Here is a 26840-nt window from a genome sequence, read left to right as displayed (position 1 = left end):
TGGATAAGGAGCCTGAAGTCCAGATACATCAGGTGACTAGAGGAAGGTCGCACAGCTATGTTTTTGTATTTTCCATCATCCTTTATTTTTTAAAATTAATTTACTTTGATTTATCAACAATCACTTCCATAAGCTTTTGAGTTTTAAATTTTTCTCCCCCTCCCTCCTCACCTCCCTCCCCAAGACAGTGCAATCTGATATAGGCTGTGCATATACATTCCTATTAAACATATTTTCACATTAGTCATGTTGTAAGGAAGAATTAGAACCAATGGGAGGAACCACCAGAAAGAGGAAACAAAACACAACAGAGGGGAAAAAAAATAGCAAATAGTATGCTTTGATCTGCATTCACACTCCATAGTTCTTTCTCTGGATGTGGATAGCGTTTTCCATCATGAGGCCTTTGGAGATGTCTTAGATCCTTGTATGGCTGGGAAGGGTTAAGTTTATCAATATTAGTCATCGCACAACGTGGCTGTTATTGTGTACAACGTTCTCTTGGTTCTGCTCACTTCACTCGGTCGCGTAGCTATTGAGGGGACTTTGGTGGGCAGCAGTGACATGGTCAGACCCGCACTTTAGGAAGATCACTTTGGTGGCTGAGTGGAGGAGGGACTGGGTCGGGAAGAGATGATGCAGAAAGATCAATTAGGTATTGCAATAGTCCAGGTGAGAAGTGATGAGATTCGGTTCCAGGTGGAGAGAAGATACAGGAAGACCAATTAGAGGGTTATTTTGGGGGCAGCTAGGTGGCACAGTGGATAGAGCACTGGCCCTGGAGTCAGGAGGACCTGAGTTCAAATCCGACCTTAGACACTTGACACTTACTAGCTGTGTGACCCTGGGCAAGTCACTTAACCCCATTGTGTAGCCAAAAAGAAGAAGAAGAAGAAGAAGAAGATTATTTGAACTGTGGGTGGGTGGGACAGGGAGTCAGACGTAGTAAACCCCATCTTATTATTGAATGAACTCCCCACACACTGGCAAAAACCAAAAGAAGGCTGTATGACCCCCAAATCAGGGTTGTTCTAAAGGGGAGCTCTGTATTAGAAAGGAGATTTGACTTGGTAACCCAGGAAGTCGCTTCTAGATCTGATTTTCTAAAATTCTACAAGGGAAAACATTTCCATGTGAGTCCATATGGACATCGGGGGCTGGAGTACAGCCAGGGCAAGCAGGGAACTATGGGTACCTCTAAGAGAATAGAGCTTACGCCCACCAACAGAGCCATCTAATGATTTACACGTGAACATGTGTTTGCCACCAAAAGATTTGAAAAGCTTATAAAACTCACAATTTGTTCAAAAGAATAAACAGAATGGAAGGGGAAAGGAGAGCCCTCCATCCTAGCAGTCAGGCAGGGGGAGGAGGGCACGAGGGACTGATGCTCCCAGAATGGATTCCATTTAAACCAGATTTGGAATAACACTGAGTAATTCCTGATGGGCGCTCACTCTCACCACAGTGAGCTGGTGGGCTCCTCGTCCTTGCAGTGATAGAATTTCATAGATGGGCAGAGCTAGCAAGGAGCTTAGAAGAACATCAGAGCTGGAAGAGGATATAGTCAGGCAATAAGCTTTGCTGAAAAAGCACCTACTATGTGTCAGGCACTGTGATAAGCACTGGGGCTATGAAGAAAGTCAAGAGATAATCCTCACCCTTGAAGAGCTCACAATCTAATGGAGTGATAGAACAATGGGGGTACAGAGAAGGGCAAAGGCCATTCCCCACGCTCAAGGAGCCATCTAATGGGGGCTCCCCCATTGTATTTGGCCAGCGTGTCTTCAGACAGCAGACAGAGCCTGTACTTGAAGCCTCTGTAGGGACCAGGCGGTCCTATTTGCCCAGGGTTCTGGAAAGGTCTTCCTCTCCCTCCCTACCTGGGCAGCTCATGTGGTCTCATGGTCTGGCACTCTGGATACAGCCACCCAAGGAAGGTGCCCATACTCGCCTGTTTCTCCATTGAACAGACACCCAGCCTGGCTGTTTCTGGCCAGTCATCTGTCAATGAAAACAAACCCCGACTGGGACTGGTATGCCAAGCACATTAGGGAGGGATGGAAAGAGGCAGTATCTGTGCCTTCTGTGCCCCAGAAGCATAGATTATTAATAATAATTGATAATAAATAATAAAATAAAAAAGACAAGTGTCTGACCCCTCCCTCCTCCATCAAGGTCAAATTCAAGTGTTACCTGGTCCAGAAAGCCTTCAATGATTAGCATGGTGTGAAAACCAAAAAACGACTAATGGAACCTTAGGCTGAATTCAGGGTCCCAGTGCCCAGGAGCAGGAAGGGCACAGGCCTCCTCTCCTCTCCTCTCCACATACTGGGTATTGTGTTCAGTTTTTGGGGCCCCAGTTTAAGAAAGACATTGAAAAGCTGGTGAGTGTCTAGAAGAGCCTCCAGTGGGGTGGCAGTGGGGCTCGAAATCCTGAGGCTCCATTAAAGGAGCCTGGAAAAGGGAAGGCTGAAGTGGGACATGGTTGGTATCTTCAAGTGAAATGCACGGCCCCAGCTCCAGGTCATTCTGACTCAAGGGCCAGTGTCTCTCTTGGTCCCAGGTCTCACCCTGGAGCACTGCTCTAGGGAAACTTTCCAAATGGAGCTTCGGAGTGACTCATGTCTAGGTTTCCCTCAAACTGGGTAACAGGGTCTCCAACTCCTCTACTTGTTATTAACCAGGACTCAATGGAAGAACACTGGGTAGAAGAAAGCCTTTATTTCACCCACAAAAAATGCATGAGATTCCAAACACTCCCAAGAGCCTCGGCACAACGGAACAGCTCGGATAACCTCCCAGAAGGCAAAAACGCTTTGGGGGATTGCTGAGCATTCTCCGTCGACTATGGTCCTGTAACACACAGTAATAGCTCAGAGCATTGGCGATGTCTCGGTCTCCTGGTGCCCCATAATGTGGCTACTGTTGGCCAACACTAGGAGCTCCATCATCAATCCTCCTCCTTGCCCTGGTCTGGGAGTCCAAAGGAGAGAAAGTGACCCCAGAGAAGGACTTTTACGGACCATCTTCTAACAAGAGCTCTTCCCTCCAACTCCCAATCAGGGAACATTGTTGTGTATTTTCCTCAAGGCTCCAAGATGTGTACCTCCTGTCATCAGAGGTGCCCTTCAGATTTCAGCAATAAGGTCCCCACCTTTTCATCTCATCAACCCCCTTTCTACAAGGATTGGAAAGGCTTTCCAGGGGCAGCTAGGTGGCACAGTGAACTCAGGAGAACCTGAGTTCAAATCTGGCCTCAGACCTAACACTTGACACTAGCTGTGTGACCCTGGGCAAGTCACTTAACCCCAATTGCCTAAAAATTTAAAAAAAGAAAAGAAAGAATGGAAGGGCTTTCAGGTGGAAAGAGCATTAGCCTCTGCTTGGCCTCAGAAGACAGAACCAGGAGCCAGGGGAGGAAGCTGCAGAGGAAAATTTCAGCTCAATATAAGAAAACCACTAGAACTAACCAAAAGTGGATTGAGATGCCTGGAGTGGTAGCTAGTGTTCTGTCCTTGGAGGTCTTCAAGCAGAGCCTAGATGAGGTGGTAGGGCAAGGGATTTCTGCCTAGGTTCAGAGTGGGCGAGATGACCTTTGGATCATCTTGTAGCTCTGAGTTTTTGTGTCAGGGCAGTGAACTGAAGAGAGCACTGTTGATCTTGGAATTAGAAAGACCTGAGTTCAAATCTTGTCTCTGACACATACTATCTATGTGATCTTTAACCTTTCTGCGAGCCAGCCACTCTCTAAGACTACATTCCAGAGCAAGCAATGATCTGTATTGCTAGAGTGTGTTCCTCCCCAAGAGCTCCCTATATGCTGATAAAAATCACAGGTCCAGTTTTTTTAAAAAATTGATCCCTCCATCCAGAAGGGGTGTCTCCTTCCTCTGTGCTTATTTTAAGTTTATTTATTTGTTGGTTTTCTAGTATTTTAAAATTCATATTCAGCTTATTAATCCTTTCTCTTTTTGTATTATTAATGTATTTTTATGGAGATATGGTTTTCCCCTGAAGCCTGCTTCATATACATCCCAGAAATTTTGATGTGTTGTTTCATCATTATCATTTTTACATAATTACTAGTTGTTTCTATGATTTGTTCTTTGACTCATTATTAAGATTTCACCATCAAGTCTCCACTTGGGTCTGTGTCTTTTATTTGTGGACCCTGAACCAATGACTATTTTTATTGTATTGAGGTCTGCAAATGTGTTATTAGCTACTTCTGTCTTTTTACATTTGTTTGCACTATCTCTGTGCCCTAGTACATGGTCAATTTTTGTAAAAGTTATATGTCGTGCTATGAAATGTCTATTCTTGAAGGGCAGAGCCAAAATGGCAGAGTAAAGTGAGCATTTTTTCCAAGCTCTCCCAATGCATCCTTCTAAACAATTTTAGAAAGTGCATCAAACCAAATTCTGAATGGGATAACCAACAAAAAATCAGAGAAAGTCACTTCTCTAGTCCAGGGTGCCTTAGAATGGACAGAAAGAGAAGTCTGCAAACACTGGGATGGGGGTTGGCCAAGAGCACAGTGCAGTGGAAATGACACCAAGTATGGGCCTTCGCAGGCTATGGGTCTTGGAGGCAGTCATAACATTAGCAGCAGCTGCAGTGGTGGTACCAGAAGCAGCCAGCACACAGGGATGGTAAGGGGACTGAATATGCAGTCATAAAGGGATTCAAGTGGATCCCTGTGCTAGCACTGGGCACAGGATTGGGCGCCATTTTGTCATCTCCTTCACTAGTTACCCAGTTATGGGTCTCTGTTTCAGGGCAGAAAGAAGTGGTTCTGGTTGTGAGGGACCAGAGGCCCTACCTAGGAAAGGACTACAGGGCAGTGGCCAGACCGCTCCCCCAAATGATCATGCCACTTTGGAAGCACTGAAAATATATATGCCCCCAGACCTAGCTATGAAAGCAGCAGAAGGACATAAATGACTGAAGCTCAGACTAATCATCCCTTCCAGAGGTGAGCAAAGCCCAGTTCTAACATAAACTCCAAAGTCAGGAAACAGGCTGGAAAAATGAGCAAATAACAACAACAACAAAAGAACCTGACCATTAAAAAAACTCCTGTGGTAATAGGGAAGCTCAAGACATAAAATCAAAAGAAGACAACAATGTGAAAACATCTACAAAGCCTCACAGAAAAATGCAGACTATACATAAATCTAACAAGAATTCCTAGAAGAGCTAAAGTAAGAGATTTTTTTAAAAGAGCAATTTTTTTTTAAATCAGAAAACACTAGTAGAGGAAAACTTGGGAAAATAAATGAGAGCAATGAAAGAAAATTATGAAATGATAATTAATAGCTTGGTAAAAGAGGCACAAAAATACTAAAGAAAATAACTCCTTAACAATCAGAATTGGCCAAATGAAAAAAGAGGTACAAAGTTCACTAAAGAGAATAACTCATTAAAAATTAGAATTGGTCAAGTGGAAGTTAATGACTCCATGAGACATTAAGAAACAATACAGCAAATTAAAAGACTGAAAAAAAATAGAAGAAAATGTGTATCTCATAGGAAAAGTAACTTACATGGAAAATAGATTAGGGAGAGATATTTTAAGAATTTCTAGATTACTTGCAAACCATAATTTAAAAAAGAGCCTAGACATCATATTTCAAGAAATTATAAAGGAAGAGGCAACTAGTTGGCACAGTGGATAGAGCACCAGCCTTGGAGTCAGGAGGACCTGAGTTCAAATCTGGCCTCAGACACTTGACGCTTACTAGCAAAAAAAGAAAGAAAAGAAAAGAAATTATAAAGGGAAAACTGCCCAGATATATTAGAATCAGAAGGCAAAGCAGAAACTAAAAGAATCCACTGATCACCTCTTAAAAGAAATCCCAAAATAAAAACTCCCAGGAATATTATAGCCAAATTCCACAGCTCCCAGGTCAAGGGAAAAAAATATTGCAAGCAGCTAGTAAAAAAATTAATTCAAATATCATGGAGCTACAGTCAGGATCACACAAGATTCAGTAGCAACCACTTTAAAGGAAAGGACTTGGAATATGATAGTCTGGAAAGGAATTTTGATTACAACCAAAAATAACCTACCCAGCAAAAATGAGTATAATGCAACAGAGCAAAAAGGATATGCAATAAAATAGAGCATTCCTGTTGAAAAGACCAGAGCCAAATACAATTTTTGACATTCAAACACAAGTCTCAAGAGAAGCATAAAGAGATCAACATGAATGATAAGTCATAATGATTTAACAAGGTTAAACTGTTTACATTCTCATATGGGACGATTATACATGTAACCCCTTAAAAACTTTATCATCATTAGGTGGTTACAAGGAATCTAATTAGAGAGAGGGCATCAGCATGAGTCTATTATGTTGGGATGATCTCAAAAAAATAACAGAAAGGTAATAAAGAGGGATTCATTTGTAGAAAGGGGAAGGGAGAGGAAAATGGGGAAAATTATTTTACATCAAAGAGGCCACTCAAGAAATAGTATTTACAATGGAGGTGGAAATGAGGGGCAGGCAATGCTTGGACCTCACTCTCATCTCAACTAGTTCAAGGAGTGGAAAAAAAAATATATATATATACACACACACACACACACACACACACACATACAATATACATATATATATACATACACACATATATACAAAAATATAGAGATAGACAGCTCTTGCTTTACATAAATTTGAATTAGCAAATTTGACTTTACATAAAGAATTCTGAAAGAAATCCGCATTCCAAAAACAACCCCAAAACTATATTCTCTCTCTTTCTCTCACTCCTGTGCCTTGACTTGGGGCTCCACGGCCTCGTACACGACCCCCCACACACAGAAAAACCTTTAAAACCCCCTCCAAGTGAAATCAGACGAATGGATTCAGAGAGGGACCACCACTGCTGCCTCAGGGGCTTGGCTTGGACCTCTAGTGCCGAGAGAGGAGGCCTTTTCCCCGCTCCACCCACTTGCCTGTCCACCCCTGTGTGTCTGTCTTCTGTCCATCTGTGCTTGGGTACTGATTGTCTATCTCCGCCATCCCCCCACCCACGTCACCCATCCTCTCCCGTGTCTGCATTCTGCATGTCCCTCCTCTCAGTTCAGGCCAGGCCCCCAAGTGACTGGCCCCACCTCCACACGTTCTTCCTCCTGCTCTTACTTCTCTGTCCCCAGCCCCCATTGTCCTTCAACTGTGTGTCAGCCCCCTCCCTCCACAGGCATACAGCCTCCTTCCTGCCTCCCTCCCTTCCTCGTGTCTACAGGTAAATTCACATTACATAAAAATCACTTTATGTAGAAGTCTGCAGAACTTAAGTCAAGCAAGATCTGTCCGTACGCACACACAGTTGGGTACAGCAATTCATCTTACCCTACAGAGGAGTAAGAGAGGAAGGGGCTAAGAGAAAGAGAGAGGGCGTGATAAGAGGGAGGGAAGATCAAGGGAGGCAGTGGTCAGAAGCAAAACAGACTTTTAAGGAGGGGACAGGATGAAAAAGAGAAGGATAAATAGAAGAGAATAGGATGGAGGGAAATACACAGTTAGCGATCGTAACTAGGAATGTGAATGTAATGAATTTGCCCATAAAACAGCAGAGGAGAGCAGAATGGATTAGAAACAAAAATCCAGCAATGTGTTGTTTACAGAGGACACACTTGAAGCGCGCGCGCGCGCGCGCACACACACACACACACACACACACTCACAGAGTTGAAACAAGGGATTGGAGCAGAATCCATTCTGCTTCAGCTGAAGTAAAATAAGAGCTATGTACATTCTTTCGCATTCCCATTTAGAAGATGCTGTAAGTTATTTATCTTTAGTTTCTCCAGCAGTTTTTCAGCTTTATTTTTTCCCTTTTGTTAATCGACTGATCCAACATTGAGAGAGCGTGAGAGAGCCACTGGCACCTCCTGACAGGATTGTAATTATTATCTATATATTCTTGTAGCTCAGTTAGTGTTTCTTTTATGAATTTAAATGCTAAGGCCTTTGGAGCATATAAATTTAATATTAATGTTGGTTTCTTGACCATGGTTGCTTTCAATATAAAGTCATTTCCTTGTTTATCCTTTAATGTTTGGTTTTTCTTTATCCAATAGTTACAATTGCAACTCCTGTTTTGGGGGATTCACTTAATGCATAGTAAATATTTTTTTCAGCCATTCAAGTTTATTCTGTGTATGCTTTTGTCTTTAAAACGTGTGTCTTGTAAGCGAAACAGGGTTTTGTTTTCTTATCCAATTGTCGTTTTTTCATTTTAATGGATTATTTAACCCATTCACATTTAAAGTTATAAAAGCTGGATTTATATTTTCCTCCATTTGTCTCTAATATCAGGATTTTTCAAATCAGTATTTTTCTCTCTTCCTCTGTAAACACTGCATCGTGTCTCCAATTGCTTTAGCTTAATTTTTTTTTTAATGTGGCCTTATTCTCACTGAGTCTTTTTCTTTCCACCCCAAATCCCTTCCCCCATTTGCCGTCCCTCTTCCTTTGGAGTTTTACTTACTCGTTATTTTTTCTTTCCTGATTTTATCTGGTTCTTTAATTCTTCCCCCTCCTCCTCCCACTCCAGTTAATCAAGCAGAATCTCCCTTCCTCTCTTTCCCTTTAACTTGTCCTGTTCATTAACTTTAAAATTTTCATTTTCTGCGCCCTTTCCCAGAGATTTTTCTCTCTCACTCTCTTTATTTTCCTTCCTCCCCTTCTGCCTACTTTAGACACTGATTCTCTGAATCACAGACATTTTACATCTCTAGTCCCTCACTATTCTCTGCATTCCTCAGGAAATGAAGACTTCTGAGCCCGTTCTAAACTCCCCCTCTAAGCAGTTTCTGCCCCTGCCTGATAGAGTTTCTCCTTCAGGCCTCCGTTTTCCAGAATGCCTCATTCCCAGCATAATGCCCTTCCTGCAGGTGATAGAGAAGACACTGTCCATGGCAGGACCTGCCCCACTACATCCCTAATTATGCAGCCCACCTCTGATCTATAGCCTACCCTTGGTGGTTGTTTCAAAATCTCTTCACTGGGTCCATTTCCTCCCATTCTCCTAGGTATCGGTTTTCCCTAAGAGCTCCAAATCCCCTCTCCCAAGGCAGGACGAGTGGTGTCTCCAAGTACCGAATTCCATCAGTCAACACCTGGATCAAAGTCCCCATCTCCCTTCGCGGAACATCTTTGTTCACCTACAGGAGCACTCATTGATTGACCACAGTGAAGATTTCCCTCTTTTTCTCCCCCTTTCCATTTTCTCTCCCCACCTCCTCATTCACTACAGGCTGTCCTCTTCCTGAGGGAACACAGGAGTCACCTTCCGCTTACTGCTAACGGCACATCACACAGTTCCCTCTTCTTCCTCTCCCCCTTCCATCAACCTCCTATTTCGAAATCTAGTCCTAGAAAAAAAAAACACATTGATTCACTTGTAGGCAGGATATCACCAAGTTCTGACCACGACGCCCTGGGTTCACCTCTTCACTGTTATGTCCACCTGACTTCCACAGTCACTCCTGTCTTGTGGACGTTAAAAAGAAGTCTCTTACTTATCTCTCTGCTCTCATTCCTGTTCTTGCCTGATTCATTCACTCACCCTTCCTGAATTTCTGTTGTGTGGGGTATTTGAGAAACAAATAATCTCTTCGGGTCTGGGTTTTTTCCCTAAGAAATGTTTTAAATGTCTCTTTATTTCGCAACATTCATTTTTTTTCATTTGCGGTTAAGCTCAGATTTGCAGGGTAGGTCACCTTAGGCTGTATCCTGAACTCCATGGCTTTTCAGAACATATCATTTAACTCCCTCCTGTATTTTCTGGTGGACGCAGAATAGTCTTGAGTTATTCTGATTTCCTTTTCTTTGTATTTGAAGGTCTTTCTCCTAATTACTTAAAGAATTTGTTGTTTCTGAATTAATTATTAAATTTAATTACTGTGTATCTTAGAGTTTTCAGCCTTGATTTGTGTGCTTATGTGTGTATATGTGTTCTGGAGGTGATCTATGGATTCTTTTGATCGGCACTTTATTTTCTGTGTTCAGAAGTTCTGGGCAATTTTCTTCTATTATTTCTTGCATTATAGTATTTAGGGTTTGTTTTTTTTTTTGCTTCTTGTGTTTTTCTGGGAGAGCTATACTTCTTAAGTGGTCTCTCCACATCCTGTCTTAGAGGTCAAAATGTTTTGCTTGAAGAGAGATCGTGTTTTCTTTTAACGTTATTACTTTTTATATCTCTCCTTACGAATAGTCCTTCATTTCTATGTATTTTCATTCCTAAACAGTTGTCCTCTCTTGTTTCTTTGGTAAGACTTGCCATCGTAGATCCCAGTTTTTCTTTTCTTCCCATGATTTCTGTGGTGCAGGCCATCAATTCTGTTCTCGTAATTTTCATTTCTTTTTTTAAATCACTCAGGAACAGCATGTTGAGCTCTACGTTCTCCTCAAATTTCACAAGGTCCTCTGTCTATCCAGTCAAGTCTTAGATAACTTTGCTTTGTTTTGTAGTATTTATTCACAGATGCCTGAACTCATTTACTATATCTGGAGGCCGTATTTCTTTCTGCTATTAATGTTTTCCCCATTAATTTATCTACTTATGCTTAAGGTCTTTAAGGTTTTTTTTTTTCTCCTGATGTCTTTGGTAATTTCAGTCTTATTTTCCTTTAAGTTCTCCTATTATTCACTTTCTGACTTTCTCCTTTCTGATGGTGGTTTCCCTGTGGGCTAGGTCTCAAAGCATCTCAATCTGCCCCCATGCTGGGCAGTTCATGGTTCACCAGCCTAAGTCTCTACCTTTTTGGTGGAGGTGGTGGCGGGAGAAACAGAACTGTCGCCAGCTAGAAGCTGAGCTCTTTTCCTCAGGCTTAGTGGAGTGCCACACACCGTTAACAGCCCCCCACCCCCACCCCACAATGTCCTGTCCCATTCCCCCTGTCCCTCATTTCTCTGGCCCAGATGTACAGAACGTTACCATGGTAATGCTTTCATGGCCTGGGTAAGTTTCTGCTGTTCGGAGTTTGAATGGGGAGTGGGTCTCTGGAGCACTTGGTGGGGACGGTCTGGTTGTGAGATTGAGGTCTACTATGAGCCATGAGCCATGAGCCATTCCCTCTGTCCCCCCACAGCTCTTTCGAGCTCAGGGTGCTGCTGGGGCACCGGCTATCTTGGCCTCAGTAAATTCTGCAGGGTGGAGCTTGAATCTCCAAGGCCCTGGAAAGAGAGAAGGGGAACCAGGGCTTGGGTTTGCTGCAAGCCCATGAGTTGGGTTGCCTAGTGCAGCCTCACTGCTGGCAGCATGGTGGGTGGTGGGGGTGAGGCCATTAGCCATTGGGTCACAGAGATTTTTCAAATCCTCTTTTGGATTCTTGGTGTCCCAGACTATGGGGCCAGCTGAAGTTGTTTTATCTCTGGTTCATAATTTCTGTCTTATGGAGGTTTGGAAGGTCATGGGAGTCAGAGAAAATAACCAGTCCTACAAATTGTTGGATATACGACCCAGAAATCTCAGCTTTTTCCTCTGAACCCCTTCTCCACTTCCACCAATTCTTACTTTATTGGGACCTCTCTATTAACGCCTTTTCCTTTCTCCCTCCCTTATAGCGACACTTATATATACTTGTCTTACCTTTCCTCTAGGACTGTGAATGCCCCACAGGAAGGAGGCAGCTTTATTTACCTTAGCTTCCTCTCCACCACCACCCCCAACACACACACACACACTGCCCACCTCCCGGACTTATTACAGGGACTTTACATCAATATTGGTTGAACTTGATAAATGAATCTGGACCACTTTATGTCTGGGAAGGAGAATTGATTTACTCCATCTTTTTTTGGTCATACCTATGATTTCCTTGGCGGAGAGAACTCCCAGTCAGGAAACTACCTCTACCAACTGAAAGGTTAGATGACTTGCCCAGGGTCACAAGCCAGTGTGTCAGAAGGACTAGAAATCGGGTCTTCTGATTCCCAAACTGGCTTTCTATGCACAACAACACGCTGGCCCTCTACCCCGGGTAACAGAAAATGAAAGGCAAAGAAAGACCTGCAATCCAGATTTCTTAGCCTTTGTCTGGTGGCCCTTCTGCTGGATGGCTCAGTCACACTTATGGGGTCCAGGAGAGCATTCTACGCTCTCATCAAAATGCCACCAGCAGATGGAAAGCCAAGAACACAGGAAATCAGAAGTAGAAGGACCTTGGACCATAGAACTTAGCACGATGGAGATGGATGGGAGCTTAGAGATCACCTGGTCAAATTAGCTCATTTAACAGACGATGAAACTGAGGCACAGGGTTGGTAAGTGACTCCTTGGCCAATCAACGTCACTTTTCCAAATCAGGCATGTCTAAGAGCCCTGAGTCATTAACATTCATTTTCTCCAAGTATGGAACAGGGTTGAGGGAGAATCCAATAGCAAATTGTGGATGGTGTCCAGAGGCCTTTTAAAGTTTCCCTGTTTATCTGGATCAGCGCTCAAAACTAATTGCCCTATTAATGTGGAAAAAACAACCTTCATCATCGTGAGTTTTCCAAAAGCCAAGTTGGCTTCCAAGAAGAAAAAAGCTATTTTCTGATTCTCATAATAACAACAACAATAATGTAAAAAGAAAGATCAAGACAAAACTCCCCTCTGGAAAGAGTTTGTCCCCTAACACCCTAATGACTCTCAGGCTGACGCCTGCCCCAACCACGAAATGTTAGCATCTCACCATCTGCTGTTAATCAAGCCAGAGGACAAATGGAACAATAAGATTCACATCTGCTTGCGGAATGCCCAGGCTGTGGCGTCACCCCTGGCTGCCCACCCGCTCATCCACCCGATCAGACGGGTGTGGCAAGCCAAGGCCGGACCATCGCAAAGCTGCCGAAGGGTATTCTTACAGCAGGTCGGGAGTCTGGGGGCTAGGAGAGACTCAAAGATCTGGAGAGGATACCATAGCGTAGCATGTTAGAGACAGGAGGGACTTTAAAACATACATGCCAGAACCTAGGGTGGAAAACATGAACTCTAGGGCAGACTTCAGCACACGGGAGAGAGAAAATCAGTTCTGGAAAGTCACTGAGAACACAAATACAAAAGGTGAAGATGAGAGGAGCCTCTGGATATAAAATATACAAGTCAGAACTAAAAGGGACCTCAGACTATGGCATATGAAGGGGGAAGAATTTAGCAAAAGAACTCAAAAGTTAGGTTTAGACAGGCCCAGAGAAAGGCCTTCACCACTCTAATTCAATTCTATAAGGATAGTGAGACAGGGAACTTGACCCTGGAGGATGAACTGCATGGACTTGGCCTTTTGTCCCTGGTCATTCATTTGCACAAGATGCCAAAGAAACATGGGAAAGAAAACTAACTCGATTAGGACCTGTCACCCTATGGAGTCTTAACTCTGTCGTGCAGTTGTGCTTTTAAATGCATGAAATCAAATACAAAGGATTTCCAAGGAAGCCAATTACATTGAAATGTTATATATATTTATATATACATATGTGTATGTATGTATATACACATACATATATACGCGTGTGTATATGTGTGCACACACAAACACACATATATTTATGTCTATGTATACACATATACACACATGTGTGTATATATGTGCACACACAAACACACTAATACATATCTATGTGTATTCTACTGTTGTAATCCAGCTGGGTCTGACCCTCATGATCCCATGGACCATAGCACACCAATATTGTCCATGGGGTTTTCTTGGTAAAGATAATGGAGTGGTTTGCCATTTCCTTTTCTAGTGGATTAAGGCAAACAGAAGTTAAGTGACTTGCCTAAGGTCACAAAGCTAGTAAGTGTCTGAGGTTGGATTTGAACTCAGGAATTCCTGACTCCAGACCCAGCACTCTATCCACTGAGCCCCCTAGCTGCCTCATATAATATATATCTCCACATATAATGCATTGCAATATAATTGGCTTCCTTGGAAATTCTTTGTATTTGATTTGTGTTTGTGTATAAATATATATTTAAACCAAGTTCATGGACCCCAAGTTAAGAACCCCTGCTCTAAGGTAAGGTGGAGTGTCTTCCTGTGGGAAGGGGCTTTTAAGCTGGGAAAGATTGTTGGAACCTGAAAGGCAAGTCTCAGTCAGATCTGATAATCCCAGGGGAATGTTCCATTGCCCCAGGTGAAGGGCTCTGTAGCAATACAGCTGAAGAGAGGGCAGCACCAGCCAGATGTGCCAAGGGTTGAAAGTTGAATAAAGTCTGAAACCGCCATCGAACAGAGATGCTGTGCCCTGAGAAAAGCCCACCTGCTGATCGACCTGTCTGGCACCCTCTGGCATCAGAACCGGCCAGGGGGAATGAGGCAGCCAAGCCCCACAAAGACCCAGCCCAGCAGGGGGCTGACTCCAGACTCTGCTTCTACCCACTGGGTCTATTTTACTGCCCAGAGAGGACCAGCTAATTAAGGTTAATCAGTGAATGGTCATTTGGGCATCTGCCCTGGCTTTGATCGATTTGGGATATTGATCTAGCAGGGTATCTCCAGTTCATAAGGAATGTACAATTCAATAATTTTCTCCCAACTTGCTTTCCCAGAATGACTGGATCGGTTCCCAGCTCCACCAACAGGGTATAAATGTACCCATTTTTCCACAGCCCCTCCAGCATTTGTCATTTTCCTTTTATATCAACTTTGCCAATTTCATGGGTGTGAGGTGGTGCCTCAGAGTTGTTTTCATTTGCATTTCTTTCATTATTAGTGATTTAGAGCATTTTTATATGACTTTTGATGGCTTGGATTTCTTCCGCTGAAAACTCCCTATTGACATCCTTTGATCCTTTATCAATTGGGGAATGGCTCTTTTTCTTATAAATTTGAAACCAGAATTCTATTCTTTAGAATTCCTCATCCCCGGGCAGTTAGGTGGCACAGTGGATAGAGCACCGGCCCTGGAGTCAGGCGGACCTGAGTTCAAATCCGGTCTCAGACCAGATATTTGACACTTACTAGCTGTGTGACCCTGGGCAAGTCACTTAACCCGAATTGCCTCACACACACAAAAAATAAATAAATAAAAAATAAAAAAGAATTCCTCATCCTTTCTGTGCTGACTTCCTCTCCACAATTTAAGTCCATGGGACCCTGATCAGATCATAAAGAGTTTTGATTCTAGGGGCAGCTAGGTGGCGCAGTGAATAAAGCACTGAACCTGGACTCAGGAGGACTTGAGTTCAAATCTGGCCTCAGACACATGATACTCACTAGTGTGAACCTGTGCAAGTCACTTAGCCATGATCGCCTTGACAAATTAAAAAAAAAAAGAATTTTGATTCTGGTTATCACATTCTAGAAAGGACATTAACAGGATGGAGCATCTTCAAAGGATGGCAAGATACAACAAACTGGGGACATTTAGCCCGGAGAAGAAACTTATAGTATCGTAGATTTAGAGCTGTGGTGATGTTAAAGGCCACCTAATCCCCCTCGTTTTATAAGTGAGTAAATTGAGGTCCAGAGAGGTGAAATGTTCAAGGTCACAGAGGTAGTAAACATTAGAGGCAGGATTTGAATCCAAGTTCTCTTAATTAAGTTGCCCAAAAAGTGGGACAGGCTTGGGAGGAGATGATCTCCCTGTCACTGGAGGTCTTTAGAAGGGGGCTGACTGGACCATTCGTAAGGGAGGTTGGGAAAGGGATCCATATTCAGGTTCAGGCTGGATTAGATCACTTCTGAGGTCTTTAAATTCCAAGGACGAGATCCTATGACTGGCCTGGTTAATTGTCAAGGAGCTCATTGTCAGAGGGTTGTCCAGTGGGGGAAGAATTTTGGTTCCACAAGTACCTACTATGTTCCTGGTTCTGTGCTGGGCACTAGGGATACAAAACCAAGAAAGAAACAGTTCCTGCCTCAAGGAGCTTTCCCTCTACTTGGGAAGATGCCATGTAGACCAGCCCCACTCCTTTTACTGAGGAAGGAATGAAACCCAGAGAGGGTATGACATCTCCAAGTCACACAGCAAGGATCAGGAGAAATGGGCAGTGTGGGATAGGGGTCATGTCTCTGAAGCTCAGGCTCCTGAGAAAGAAGTTTAGGAAGCAAATCCCAGGAAGGGCGCTGTGCCGTAGATGCTCCCTCGGTGATGCCTCCTGCTGCCTCTGAAATAGATGCCAAAGCCGGGCTCTGGTGGAAAGGGCCTGAGCATTGGAAGACCTGACTTTGAACCCCCAGCTCTGCTCCTTCCTACCTCCCTCCTCCACTCTGGGCCTCAGTTTCCTCCTCTGTAAAATGAGGAGGTCAGACTGGATGACCTCTAGGTCCACTCCAGCCCCACAGCCTGTGATCCTGGGTTAGAATCCAGACCCTACCATTGACCCCTTGGGGTTGTTTTCCCTCTTTGTCATTGGCATGGCTTGAGATCTCTAGGCCCAATGTTTTTATGGGAAGTAATTAGCTGGTTAAGAAGTTGGTGTCTCAGAATGAGTTGTGAATTTTTGGACCACATCTTAAAAATTAGGAATGATGAGCTCCTGGCCGGGGATGGAGTGCCCCTAACAAGCCCCACTGGGGATGCCTTTGCCTGGAGGTTTGCAAATCTCAAAAAGGGCTTTAAGTAGATAGAGAAGTAGGAGAGAGAAAAATGCCTGCATAATTCCACTAAGTGAAAGGTCGCAGAGCTCAGGTATAGAGAAGTGTGAGGCTGCTTGTGACCAGTCATCTATCTATCCCCACATATACATACATATATGTAGATATGCACACATACATCTATGCACATACATATGTATACATGTATATTGCATCTATTATATATGATATTATTATACATGGAGATATACTATATATAATACATTTCCATATATTTGCTTCCTTGAAAATCTTGCATTTAAAAGTATGATTGCTCATTATGCATTGAAAGATACAGGGACTATACTCCCAGCAAGGCCAGGTGAAGCAATCCCAACAGGAGCAGTATAATCAATCAATCAACAAGCATTTATGAACCACCTACTATGTGCTAGGCACTGTACTAGTTGCTAGGGATAAAATCTAACTAATGAAGGGGTCCCTTCCCTCAAGGAGCCTACATTCTATAGGAAGAGACAAGTCCACATATACATATAGACAGAACAAATACAAGATAGTGTGGGAGGGAAGGCACTAGGAGCTGAGGGTTGGGGAAATCAAGGAAGTCTTGGAGTCAAAGATGGCACTTGAGATGTGTCTTGAAGGAAGTAAGAGATGCTGTGAAGGTAAAAGTGAGTCACCCCTTCACGCAGGAACCCTAATCACAAATATTTCCTGGTTATGGGGGCAGAATAGCATTGATATTAAGAATATGTGCTACGTAAGGGAATCCAGGAGCTCGAGTGGGGTAAGAAGACAGAGACTAGTCATGTTATTAAAGGGAGGTGTAATGAGCACCTAGAAACAACAGCAGTGATTGCAAAGAGCCAGAAAGCCAGTTGGATTAGGCTCATTTCATTTTTGACGTGTCTCCAGATTAGCAGACTGGGGAAACATTACCGATGCTTTGTCTAGATTTTAGCAAAGTATTTGACAAAGTGCTGTTTTGTGGATAACATAGAGAGACGTGGACTGAATGATATATAACCGGGTCCATTCGTTAGCAAGTTGTTGAATGGGCTACAAAGAGAAGTCATTAATGGTTCGATGTCAGATTGGAAAGCAATCCTTAGTGGAAGCTGGCAGTGCCCTACTGACACGCTGACATTTTTATCCATGATTTAGATAAAGGCACAGAGGGGAGAAGGGAAGGGCGAAGGGAACACGCATTTACATAAAGCCTTGTGTGTGCCAGACATTGCGCTAACTGCTTTACAAACAGTTTCTCCTTTGATCACCATCCTAATCAAATTTCCAGATGACACTCTGTTGAATGTCTGTAATTTATGCTGCCTATACCTTCCTCTTACATAGTTGTTTGCACTGTCTCCCCCATTAGACTGGAAGCTCCTTGAGGGCAGGGACTTTCTTTGGCCCTTTTTTGTGTCCCAGGGCTTAGTATAGTGCCTGGCACCCAGTAGGCACTTAATAAATGCTTACTGATTCACTGACTAACACAAAGCTGGGAAAGACAGCGAATACACCGGATGATAGGGTTTCTAAAAAGACCTGTATAACACTTAAAAAATTAAACAATGACATTTCACAGGAATGATCACGTGTCAGGTGTGTTGTAGAGGAGATCCCTTTGATGTATGAGTTGGACCAGAATGCTCCTGAGGTCCCTTCCAAATCTCATCTTCCATGATTCTAGTTAACAAATAAACAAGGTTATTACTAAGTAGGACTGGCAGGCACATTGTTACGTAGGGTTTGCAGGTAGGTGTGGGAGAGGCAGAAGGGTGCCAAGCGAAGGGCCCTAGACTCTGGCACAAGACTTTGGTTCAAGTTCCAGCTCTGAGACCACAGGCAAAGTCACTTTCCTTGATTCCAGCCTCAGTCTTCCCATCTGTAAAACTAGTAGAATAATACCTCACAGGGTAACACACAGACCTAAAAGTTTTATAGGGAGAGAAGCTATTACATTGACCATCATCTTGCTTTGAGGGATTGAGGTACAAAAAACATTTCTTTGGGGGCAGCGAGGTGGTGCAGTGGATACAGCACCGGCCCTGGAGTCAGGAGGACCTGAGTTCAATTCTGGCCTCAGACCAAACACTTGACACTTACTAGCTGTGTGACCCTGGGCAAGTCACTTAACCCCAATTGCCTGAAAATTAAAAAATAAAAAAAAAACATTCTTTTGTCATCTCTCAAATATCTGGAGGCTTCTGCAGATCTGGATTTAAAGGTGAAGCTGAGGAACATTACTGTGTGGAAGCCACAGCCCCTGGGAAGACCGGACTTGTCTTTGTGTTGTGGAGGGTTTTGAATGACCGCTTTGAGGAGGCGACAAAAGTGTCTTCACCTCACTGGGTGACGTCACCATTTGTTTTCTCTGACCTAGAGGAAGAGGGAGGCTACTTGCAGGCTAGGAAAAGCTCCCCAGGGCCTCAGAGAGGTGCCACCAGCCATCACCGCCCGGCCTTGGGCACTACCATTCCCCATCCCATGCCCATCACCTCAGGATTCTGTCTGATTCCTGGTCCCGGAGCGAGGATGACCTCGGCTCAAATTGCCTCACATTAGTCATAACCCTGGTCAATTAACCTCTTTCTGCAGCTGCCTCCTCATCTGTAAAATGAAAATAAGGGACATGATGACTGTAAGGTCTATTCCCACTCTAAATCTGTGCTCCGTCATTTACACCTCTCATAATAGTGGGTTACATACACAGATCTGTCCACTTCCCTCATCTCTCAAAGGCTTTCAGTATTGCCTACCAAGTAAATTTCAAACTAGAGTTCAAGGCCCCAAACTTATCTCACACCACGCCACACCATGCATTCTACACTTTAGCCAGACTGGACTCTCCTCTGGTCCCCAAACTTGCTTCCCACCCTCAGCCTCTGTTCACAGTGGTCCTTGTGCCTGAAATGTCCACCCTCCCACCTTCTGCCACCCTTCCCTTAGAGGTAAATTCATATGCCAATACCTCCAAGAAACCTGCCTCCTCCTGAGCCTCTCCCCTCAGGCCTGACACAGTACTTCATCTTGAGACTCCATTACACATTGATCACCCAAGATGGTGTGTGTATGTGTATGTGTGTGTGTGTGTGTGTGTGTGTGTGTGTGTGTGTGTGTGTGTGCATGCGTGTTATTCCTTATTAGACTATCTAGTCTCACCTAGAACAGGCCTCTGTACGTAATAAATGCTTAGTAAGTTGTTCAATGGCTGAATGAATATCTCCAAATCTCTTTCCCCAATCCCTACTCAATCCCTCTGTGAGGGTTAGCTAGATAGAGCACCAGCCCAGGAGTCAGGTGGACCTGAATTCAAATCTCACCCCAGATACTTACTAGATGTGTGACCCTGGGCAAGTCACTTAACCCCGATAACCTCCAAAAGAAAAGAAAAAAATACTTCTATGAAATACCAGCCCCAAATTTCCCACTCCGAGTGAGGCCCCCTCAGCGAGATGTCACCTCAAGCCCAGCATGTCCCTGTTCCATGGGGAGCTGTCGTGTGGAAGAGGGCTTTGTCTTACTTTGTTTAGCCTTCAAGGATGGAACTAAGAATAATGGGGAGGGGGAGGCAGGGCTCAAAGAGGAAAACTTAGATTTGAAATCAGGAAAAACTTTCCACTAATTCGAGTCTGCTTAGGAGGGGCTGCTGCGGGTGGGGTTGTGGGCTCCCCCTCAGGAGCCCAAGGTGACCATTCAGTGAGGATGTCATTTAGGACATGCTTGTTCAGACAGCGTCAGCTGGACCAACTATCCCCCAAAACGCTGCACCTTCCTCCTCAAATCCATCCCCTCCTCCCGCTGCCCAAACCCTCAGGCATTTCTGCCCAGTCCCCCCTTCCTTCTCACCCCTGCATCCCATCAGCAGGTGGTCAGTGGCCAAGCCCTGCCCATCTTCCTCCTCAATGATTCTCACATACAATCAACTTGACAGGCACTTATTAATTACCTTCTGTAAGTGCTAAATAAATCACTGTTGACTGATTGCTACATTCCCCTCATCCATCCTTCTGCCAGGCCCTCCTCATCCCGGTGCTAGTCAAATAATCTGCTTTCCCAGGGCCAGAGAAGGCAGATACCCGCCTCCACATTCTACAGATGAAGAAACTACGGCCCAGTCAGAATCCTGTTTGGCGTCCAAAGCCTTTCACAGCCCACCTTGCCCTCTCCACTGCCCCATCTTCTTATACCTTACACACAAACCCCGCTGCTTTGATCCAGCGACACAGGCCTCCTGGCTGTGCCTAGCACCAGACACTCCATCTGTCCACTCTGAGCCCATGCCCCCGGGCTTGGATGCTCCCCTCCCCATCTCTTGTCCTCCTTCAAATTCTGGCTAAAATCCCACCTTCCATGGGAAGCTGCTCCCAATCCTAGTGCCTTTCCTCTGTTAATGATCTCCAATTAACCTTTTATCTCCACCTTGTTTCCAGAGATCTCCCCATTAGACTGTGAGCTTCTTGAAAACGGGCCTGTCTTTGCCTTTCTTTCAGCTTTACCCGCTTGCCAGACAAAGAACAGATCTTCCACCCTGGACAAATAAAGGCATCAGGTTGATTTTTTTTTTGTTTTTGTTCTTTTATTGAAACAGTAAATGGCCCCCCCACAGCGCAGCAGGAGGAGGGCTGAGGTTACAAGCTGGATACAGCTTCATCTTGTTTGGCGAGGTCAAAACCAGTGCCCTGGAACAATCATCCTTGCCTAGTAATCACTATAAAAACAGCTAATAGCTCAACATTGAACAGAATTAAATTTCTCAACCGAAGAAATGGTGCCTTACAAGGGACTTAAAACAAGAAACATTTTGGTCTGACTCAACTGGCTCCCCAGTCAGGCAGGGGGCAGCTCAGGTCAGCCTGGGGACTGAGCAGGGGCTGCAAAGTGGATGAGCCCTCCGCCCCATCTTGTCCTGAGGTTGGGTAGGTGGGCAGGGGCGGTAAAGGAAGGGGAGGGAGTTAGGACCCTCTCTCTTACATTAAGGTGATGCTACATCTCCCCTTGCCCCTCCCCATCATCTCTGACCTGTGATTAGGATATCTAAGGGAATAGAATAGTTCCCATCCCTGGGAGCTAGGGACTGCCCACAGCTGGTCCCTTCCAAAATCCCACAGGGGAAAGGGAGCCAGGTGAAGAGGTAAATTAATCTTTGGGGAGGCTCAGGGGCTGGCCCACCCCTTCTCTCTTCTGCTGGGGAAACACTAAATTCATTCTTGGCCCAGTGAAGTCCCAAGCCGGGCCAGACCACCTTCCCCTTCGCCCAATGGGAACACACCTCTCCCCTCTCTTCTCTGTCCCCAGCCTGGCCATCCCTGGACCCCATTTTCTCAGGTTAATCATCTGGAGTCAATGAGACTTCTCCTAACATAACATTTAACTAATGACTGTCAGCACCTCTTTGGTGACACCTTGCCCTTTGCCCCCTGGTGGTGCAGCCAGGTGGCAGGGCCAACTCCCTCTCTCCCCGTATACAGGGTGTGCCCTGAGGACCCGGCCGGGCACTCAGTTGGCCGGCTCCTGGGGAGACGGCTGGCTGTGCTCACACATCACCCCTGAGTCCGAGACATCGGTCAGGGTGGCTGAAAGAGAAACAGAACAAGGCATTTTGGGTTTGAAAAAACATGACAAAACTTGTTTCGTGATTCCTCCCAATGCACCAAGCTGCTCAGTCACAGGGCTAGTCTGAGGCAGGATTTGAACTCAGTGCCCTGTCTCCCAGCCAGTGCTCTGTTCACTAACCCCTCTGCCTCTCTGGGGTGGGGCCCTGGCTCAACAGGGCTCTATTTTCTGACAAATGGAAGGGCTCTATCTTTCTGACAAACGAAAAGGGATTTGGATAAGCGGGTAACTTGTCTGCCTGAACTAGCTTTTCCTCTTCTAGGCACTACACAATTCTGAAACCACAGTTGACAGGAAGCCAGTGGGTCAGTCAACAGGGGCCCATCTCTCTCTTACAAATCCTTCTGTCAGCTTCGCCAGGACCGGCCGACACAGAGTAGGCGCTTCATCCACATTTGGTGACCCGGCTTCCCTTCCTGAGCTCCTGCCAGGCCTCCAGACCCTCCTCCCCATCCCCTCGGTGGCAGCCCTCTGGACCTACCAGTAGATTCCTTGTCGGCCAGGGCGTTCATCGGGAGAGGAGGGGGGATATAGTGGATCCCTGGCAGAAAGCCTGGAGGGATGAACTGGGGCAGTGGTGGGTAGTAGCCTTGTCTGAAGTCTCCACTAGTATCCTGCATCTTTGAAAACAGAGACCAGAGCTGTGAGTCCACACGGGGCTGGGGGGGGGGGGGGCGGTGCTGAGAGAAAGGCAGCACTAAGAGCTGAGGTCCACACCAAGGACGCCTGTCCCTCCCCATCACTGAGTCACTGGGCCATGCTTGGGGAGTATTTACCTCTTTTCTTCATTTCTCAAATGGAAACCAAACACGTCTGCTTTCTCTCCTTTTTTTTTCTCTCCCTTCTTTTAAAAGGCCAGGGGGTGGGGGCACACTTTGGGACCAAATAGGCCAAAAGAGCTGGATACAGGTGGTGGGTGGGAGGGATGAGGCCAGAGACCATCTGTATGAAGGTCGAAGGATCTGGGACCACGCCAGCCAAGAAGGGGCCCGGATCGTCAAACTTCAAACAGCCCAACACAACCACCTAGCCTTCCTCTGGGCCTTGGATGAGCAATTAAAATGATTCTGTCCCAAGCCACAAAGAACCTGCCCATTCTGTCAGGATTGCCTGGGCTGTGGCAGGAGGCTTGAAGCCGTCTGAATAAACGCAGCCCAGATCATCCAGTAAGTAACAGGCTTAACAAAGAGCCCGTCTAGCAAACCTGTCAATCACACCCTCTGCTCCCAGAGCTAAGATGGAGTTGTCCCTGCCTTAGCCCAGCTGCTTTCTTTGCACTGAGACCCCCGAGTGCCTTTCAGTGGGCCGGCAGCCACTTAAGTGAAGGCAAGGATTCCAGGGCTCTTGGTGACCCTTGGGGGGGACCCTGCAGGAACTAGGGTAGCATTAGAGACACTGGAAGAGTGTCTGGTAGTTTTTTTCCAGTACACACCGGAAGAGATACTGGTTGTTTTTAAATGAACGCACACATTTCCAATGCCAGAAAATTCCCCATCTGTGGCTCAGGGATTTATTTTCTGACAAGACAGCTCAGTGAATGGGGAAGAGGTTAATCTAGATGCCAGAATCTAGAATCCAATGCTTTACCACAGAGAGAGCACCATGGGGGTGGGGTGGGGTCTGTCAAGGGGCAATGATTAGGTCATAGCGGAGATCTGAGGCTCCTAGGAAGCGTGACTGAGTGCTTTAAGGGACCTCAGAGGCCAGTCTGACTCCTTCATTTTACAGATAAGGAAACCAAGACCCAGAGAGTTGAAGGAACTTGTCCAAACTCACACAGCCAGGAGATATTAGAGATGGGATCTGAACCCAGCTCTGGACTCAAGAACATGTGTTTTTGTCACTGTGCCATGCTATCTCTTTTCTGGGCCTCAGTTTCCTCTTCTGTGAAATGGAGTCATTTTGGGGGGAGGGAGGGGGTCAATCAAATCAGCTTTGACTTGGAGAGGGAACTCAGCACTTCAAAGGTCAGCCCCAGATGTCAAAGGAAAACTCTGAAAGGCAGAAACAAACTTCCTTGCCTCGCAATCACTATAAAAACAGCAAATAGCTCAGCATTGAGCAGAACCGAATTTTCCCTCAAGTCAAATCAGGCAGAAGCCAGAGAATGCCCAACCCACTACTCACTAGCAAGGAAGAGGTCCCCGCTCCATGGCTGCTGGGGACATGGCGGAAGCCCCTCTGGAGGGGGATCCCTGGGGCAGCAGGGGAGCCACGGTAGCTGGGCTGGTTGACGAGGCCCAGCGGGAACGGGCGGTAGTGGTACATGTTGGCATAACCGGGGTACACTTTAGACGGCTCTCTCTCCAGATATTCAGGCCCCATCATGCACTCTGGGGCAATGTTGGAAGGGTGCCCTAGATGAAGACAAGAACAAGGGCCCAAGAAAGAAAAACCAGAGTCACCTACAGAAGTAGCGAAGCTCTAAGACGTGGTGATACTACCCATCCAAGGACAGTGCTCATAAGAGAAATTCACTTGACACAGAGCCCTAGAATTCATTTCCAAAGCATTTTTCTCCCACCAGATCTGAGGTCAAAGTACCTATGACATCAGCCCCATTCTCCAGTCAAAGAAACAAGAGTCCCAGCAATGCCTGGCCCAGGGTAGCTAGGATGGGATTTGAACTCAGGTCATCTGATGCCAAATCCCAGCTTTTTCCAGAACATTATGGAGTTGAAATTCACATATATGAGCTTATAAAAGTACTTTCTCAAATTATTTAACTGATTGCATCACTGCTACTCTATAGTATTTAGCTTGGCAGATAGATACCCATATCTTACCTATAGCACAAGGTTTTGTTGGAAAATGTGCTTTGTAAATACCAAAAGACACACACAACTTAAGGCCTAAAGAAAAGCAAGTTATAATTATCCTGCCTCCCTCCCCCCCACTACTTTGTGGGAATTGTATCAAGTTGAGCATAATATAAAGAGGCGGACAGGGAGGGGGGTGGAGGGTGGAGGGGAGGCGGCCCAGATACGGGTCTTTTTCCCACTACTGAGTGATCTCAGACAAATCCCGGAACCTCACTAGACTCAGTTTCCTGCTCTGTAAAATAGAAGGTTGAGCCTACGTGATCTGTAAGGTCCCTTCCCACCTTAATATCATGCATTTCAAATTCAACGGAGTAAGTTTTCCAAGTCTAAAACTGCACTAAGACATTTGGACTCTATAAAAAGATAACGGCCCCCTCCCTATAATACTTTCAGGTTTCCAAAGTCTTTTCTCCACCCCAGGACTCGGTTTCCCCAGCTTTAAAAACGACAGGGTTGGATTAAAAGGTGCCCATCTAGGATCGAAGGAGGTGGGGAGGCCGGCCACAGTCCTGAGCGCCGCTTTGCCCAGGAGGAAGCCTAGGCTCGGACGGGCTGGGGGCCAAGTGGCGGGCCAGTCACTGGGCTAACAACGTTGAGAATAAGGCGAGTGCAGACCCGCATTCCGCCAAGAAATTTCTCTCACCCTTACACATTCTGAATCCCGGAGGGAGGGCCCGCCGTCCCAAGCCGTCGGATTTGGGGGAGGAGGGGGCAGAAGGGAGAGAGTTATCTAACCCAATCTTCTTTTTGGAAACTGGGAGACTGAGGCCCAAAGAGTTTGAGAAACGGCTTGCTGCAAGCTACAAGGGCAACAACGAGGCAGGAAAAGCTGCGTTTTCTGGGCGTGGAGGAAGGGGGAGTTCCCAGGCCTGGTTACTGGGTCACTACCTCCACCCCTCTCCAGGCCTGTTTTCCCTTTGTAAAACCGAGGAGTTGGCCCGGATGATGCGGGGGGGGGGGGTCCCTTGCAGCTGCTGGGCGTCGCTCCGGCCCAGGCTCCCCCCCACCCCCTCCACGCATCAGGATCCTGGGCCTAGGGTCCCGCAGGGCTGGATCGGGGGTCCTTACCGAAGTCAGCGTAGGGTGGGCTAGGGGAAGCCGAGGTGGAGGCACTGAGCGGCGGCGGCGGCGGCGGGGGCGGCGGCGGCGGAGCGTGCAGGGGCATAGGCATGGGCAGCGGCAGCGCCCGCCGGGGCCCGGTCTTGCAACAGCCATCAAAGCCCCGGGCGCCCACCCCTGCAGCCTCCGCGGCGCCTACGTGGCCGCCCCCGCCGTTGCTCCCGGGGCCCCGCTCGAAGGGCCCCGGGGGGCCGGGTCGAGCGCCCACGTAGGAGGCAGCTCGGCCATCGGGGCCTGCATCGGCTGGGCAGGGGCCGGGCCCGGGCCCGGGCACCGGCATGGGCAGGGGCAGCGGGCGGGCGCAGGGCGCGGGCCCCGGCCCGACGGCGGGCTCCCTGGGCTGGTCGTCGGGCTCGTCGCCGTCGTGCATCTGCCTCTTGAGCACCTTCTGCGCGGCCATGATCTTCTGTCGCTCGGTGATCAGGTAGCACTTCTCGCAGGTGCACTGCTTCCAGCGACATTTGCCCACGTGGCCCTTGACGGGCACCAGGAAGCCGTGGTTGCGGCAGCGCGAGCACTTCGGGGTGCGCAGCATCTTGTCGGCGGGGGCCTCCTTGGGGGACTCCGTCTTCATGGCCCAGCCGCCGCGGCTGGAGGGAGACGGAGGCGGCGGCGGCGTGGAAGGAGGCGGCGCCGTCGGAGCAGGCGAGCGCGGCTGCTCCTGCTGCTGCTGGCGCCCCGGCGGAAGCCCCGCGTGCTCCAGGTCGTTACACTTGTAGCAAGTCGGCGCCTCTGCAGAC

The 26840-nt window shown here is 46.5% G+C and overlaps 1 protein-coding gene across 1 annotated transcript; it reads right to left on the bottom strand.

Annotated features, from left to right (window-relative positions):
• Positions 1 to 22042: 22042 nt before the first annotated feature.
• On the bottom strand, positions 22043 to 26638 carry DMRTB1 (DMRT like family B with proline rich C-terminal 1). Its single transcript, XM_027852725.1, has 5 exons — positions 26050 to 26638; positions 25480 to 25533; positions 24287 to 24516; positions 22641 to 22779; positions 22043 to 22119 (listed from the first exon to the last, which is right to left on the bottom strand). The coding sequence occupies exons 1-5, from the start codon at positions 26633 to 26635 to the stop codon at positions 22043 to 22045; spliced, it is 1086 nt and encodes a 361-aa protein (XP_027708526.1). The 5' UTR covers positions 26636 to 26638.
• Between the last annotated feature and the right edge of the window lie 202 nt (positions 26639 to 26840).

Source organism: Vombatus ursinus, unplaced genomic scaffold (genome assembly GCF_900497805.2).
Source record: "Vombatus ursinus unplaced genomic scaffold, bare-nosed wombat genome assembly UNPS02009824.1, whole genome shotgun sequence".
NCBI classification, from domain to species: domain Eukaryota; kingdom Metazoa; phylum Chordata; class Mammalia; order Diprotodontia; family Vombatidae; genus Vombatus; species Vombatus ursinus.
The sequence above is the reverse complement of the archived record's forward strand: the minus strand, read 5'-3'. Positions and strand labels throughout refer to the sequence as shown.

Coding starts and splice junctions, on each gene's coding strand:
- DMRTB1 (XM_027852725.1), bottom strand. CDS start 26,635: ATGCTGCGCACCCCGAAGTGCTCGCGCTGCCGCAACCACGGCTTCCTG. Junction 24,517..25,479: donor GGCGCTCAGGACTGTGGCCG/GCCTCCCCACCT, acceptor GTCTTCATCTAG/GGCACCCTTCCAACATTGCC. Junction 22,120..22,640: donor GGCCGACAAGGAATCTACTG/GTAGGTCCAGAG, acceptor TTTCTCTTTCAG/CCACCCTGACCGATGTCTCG.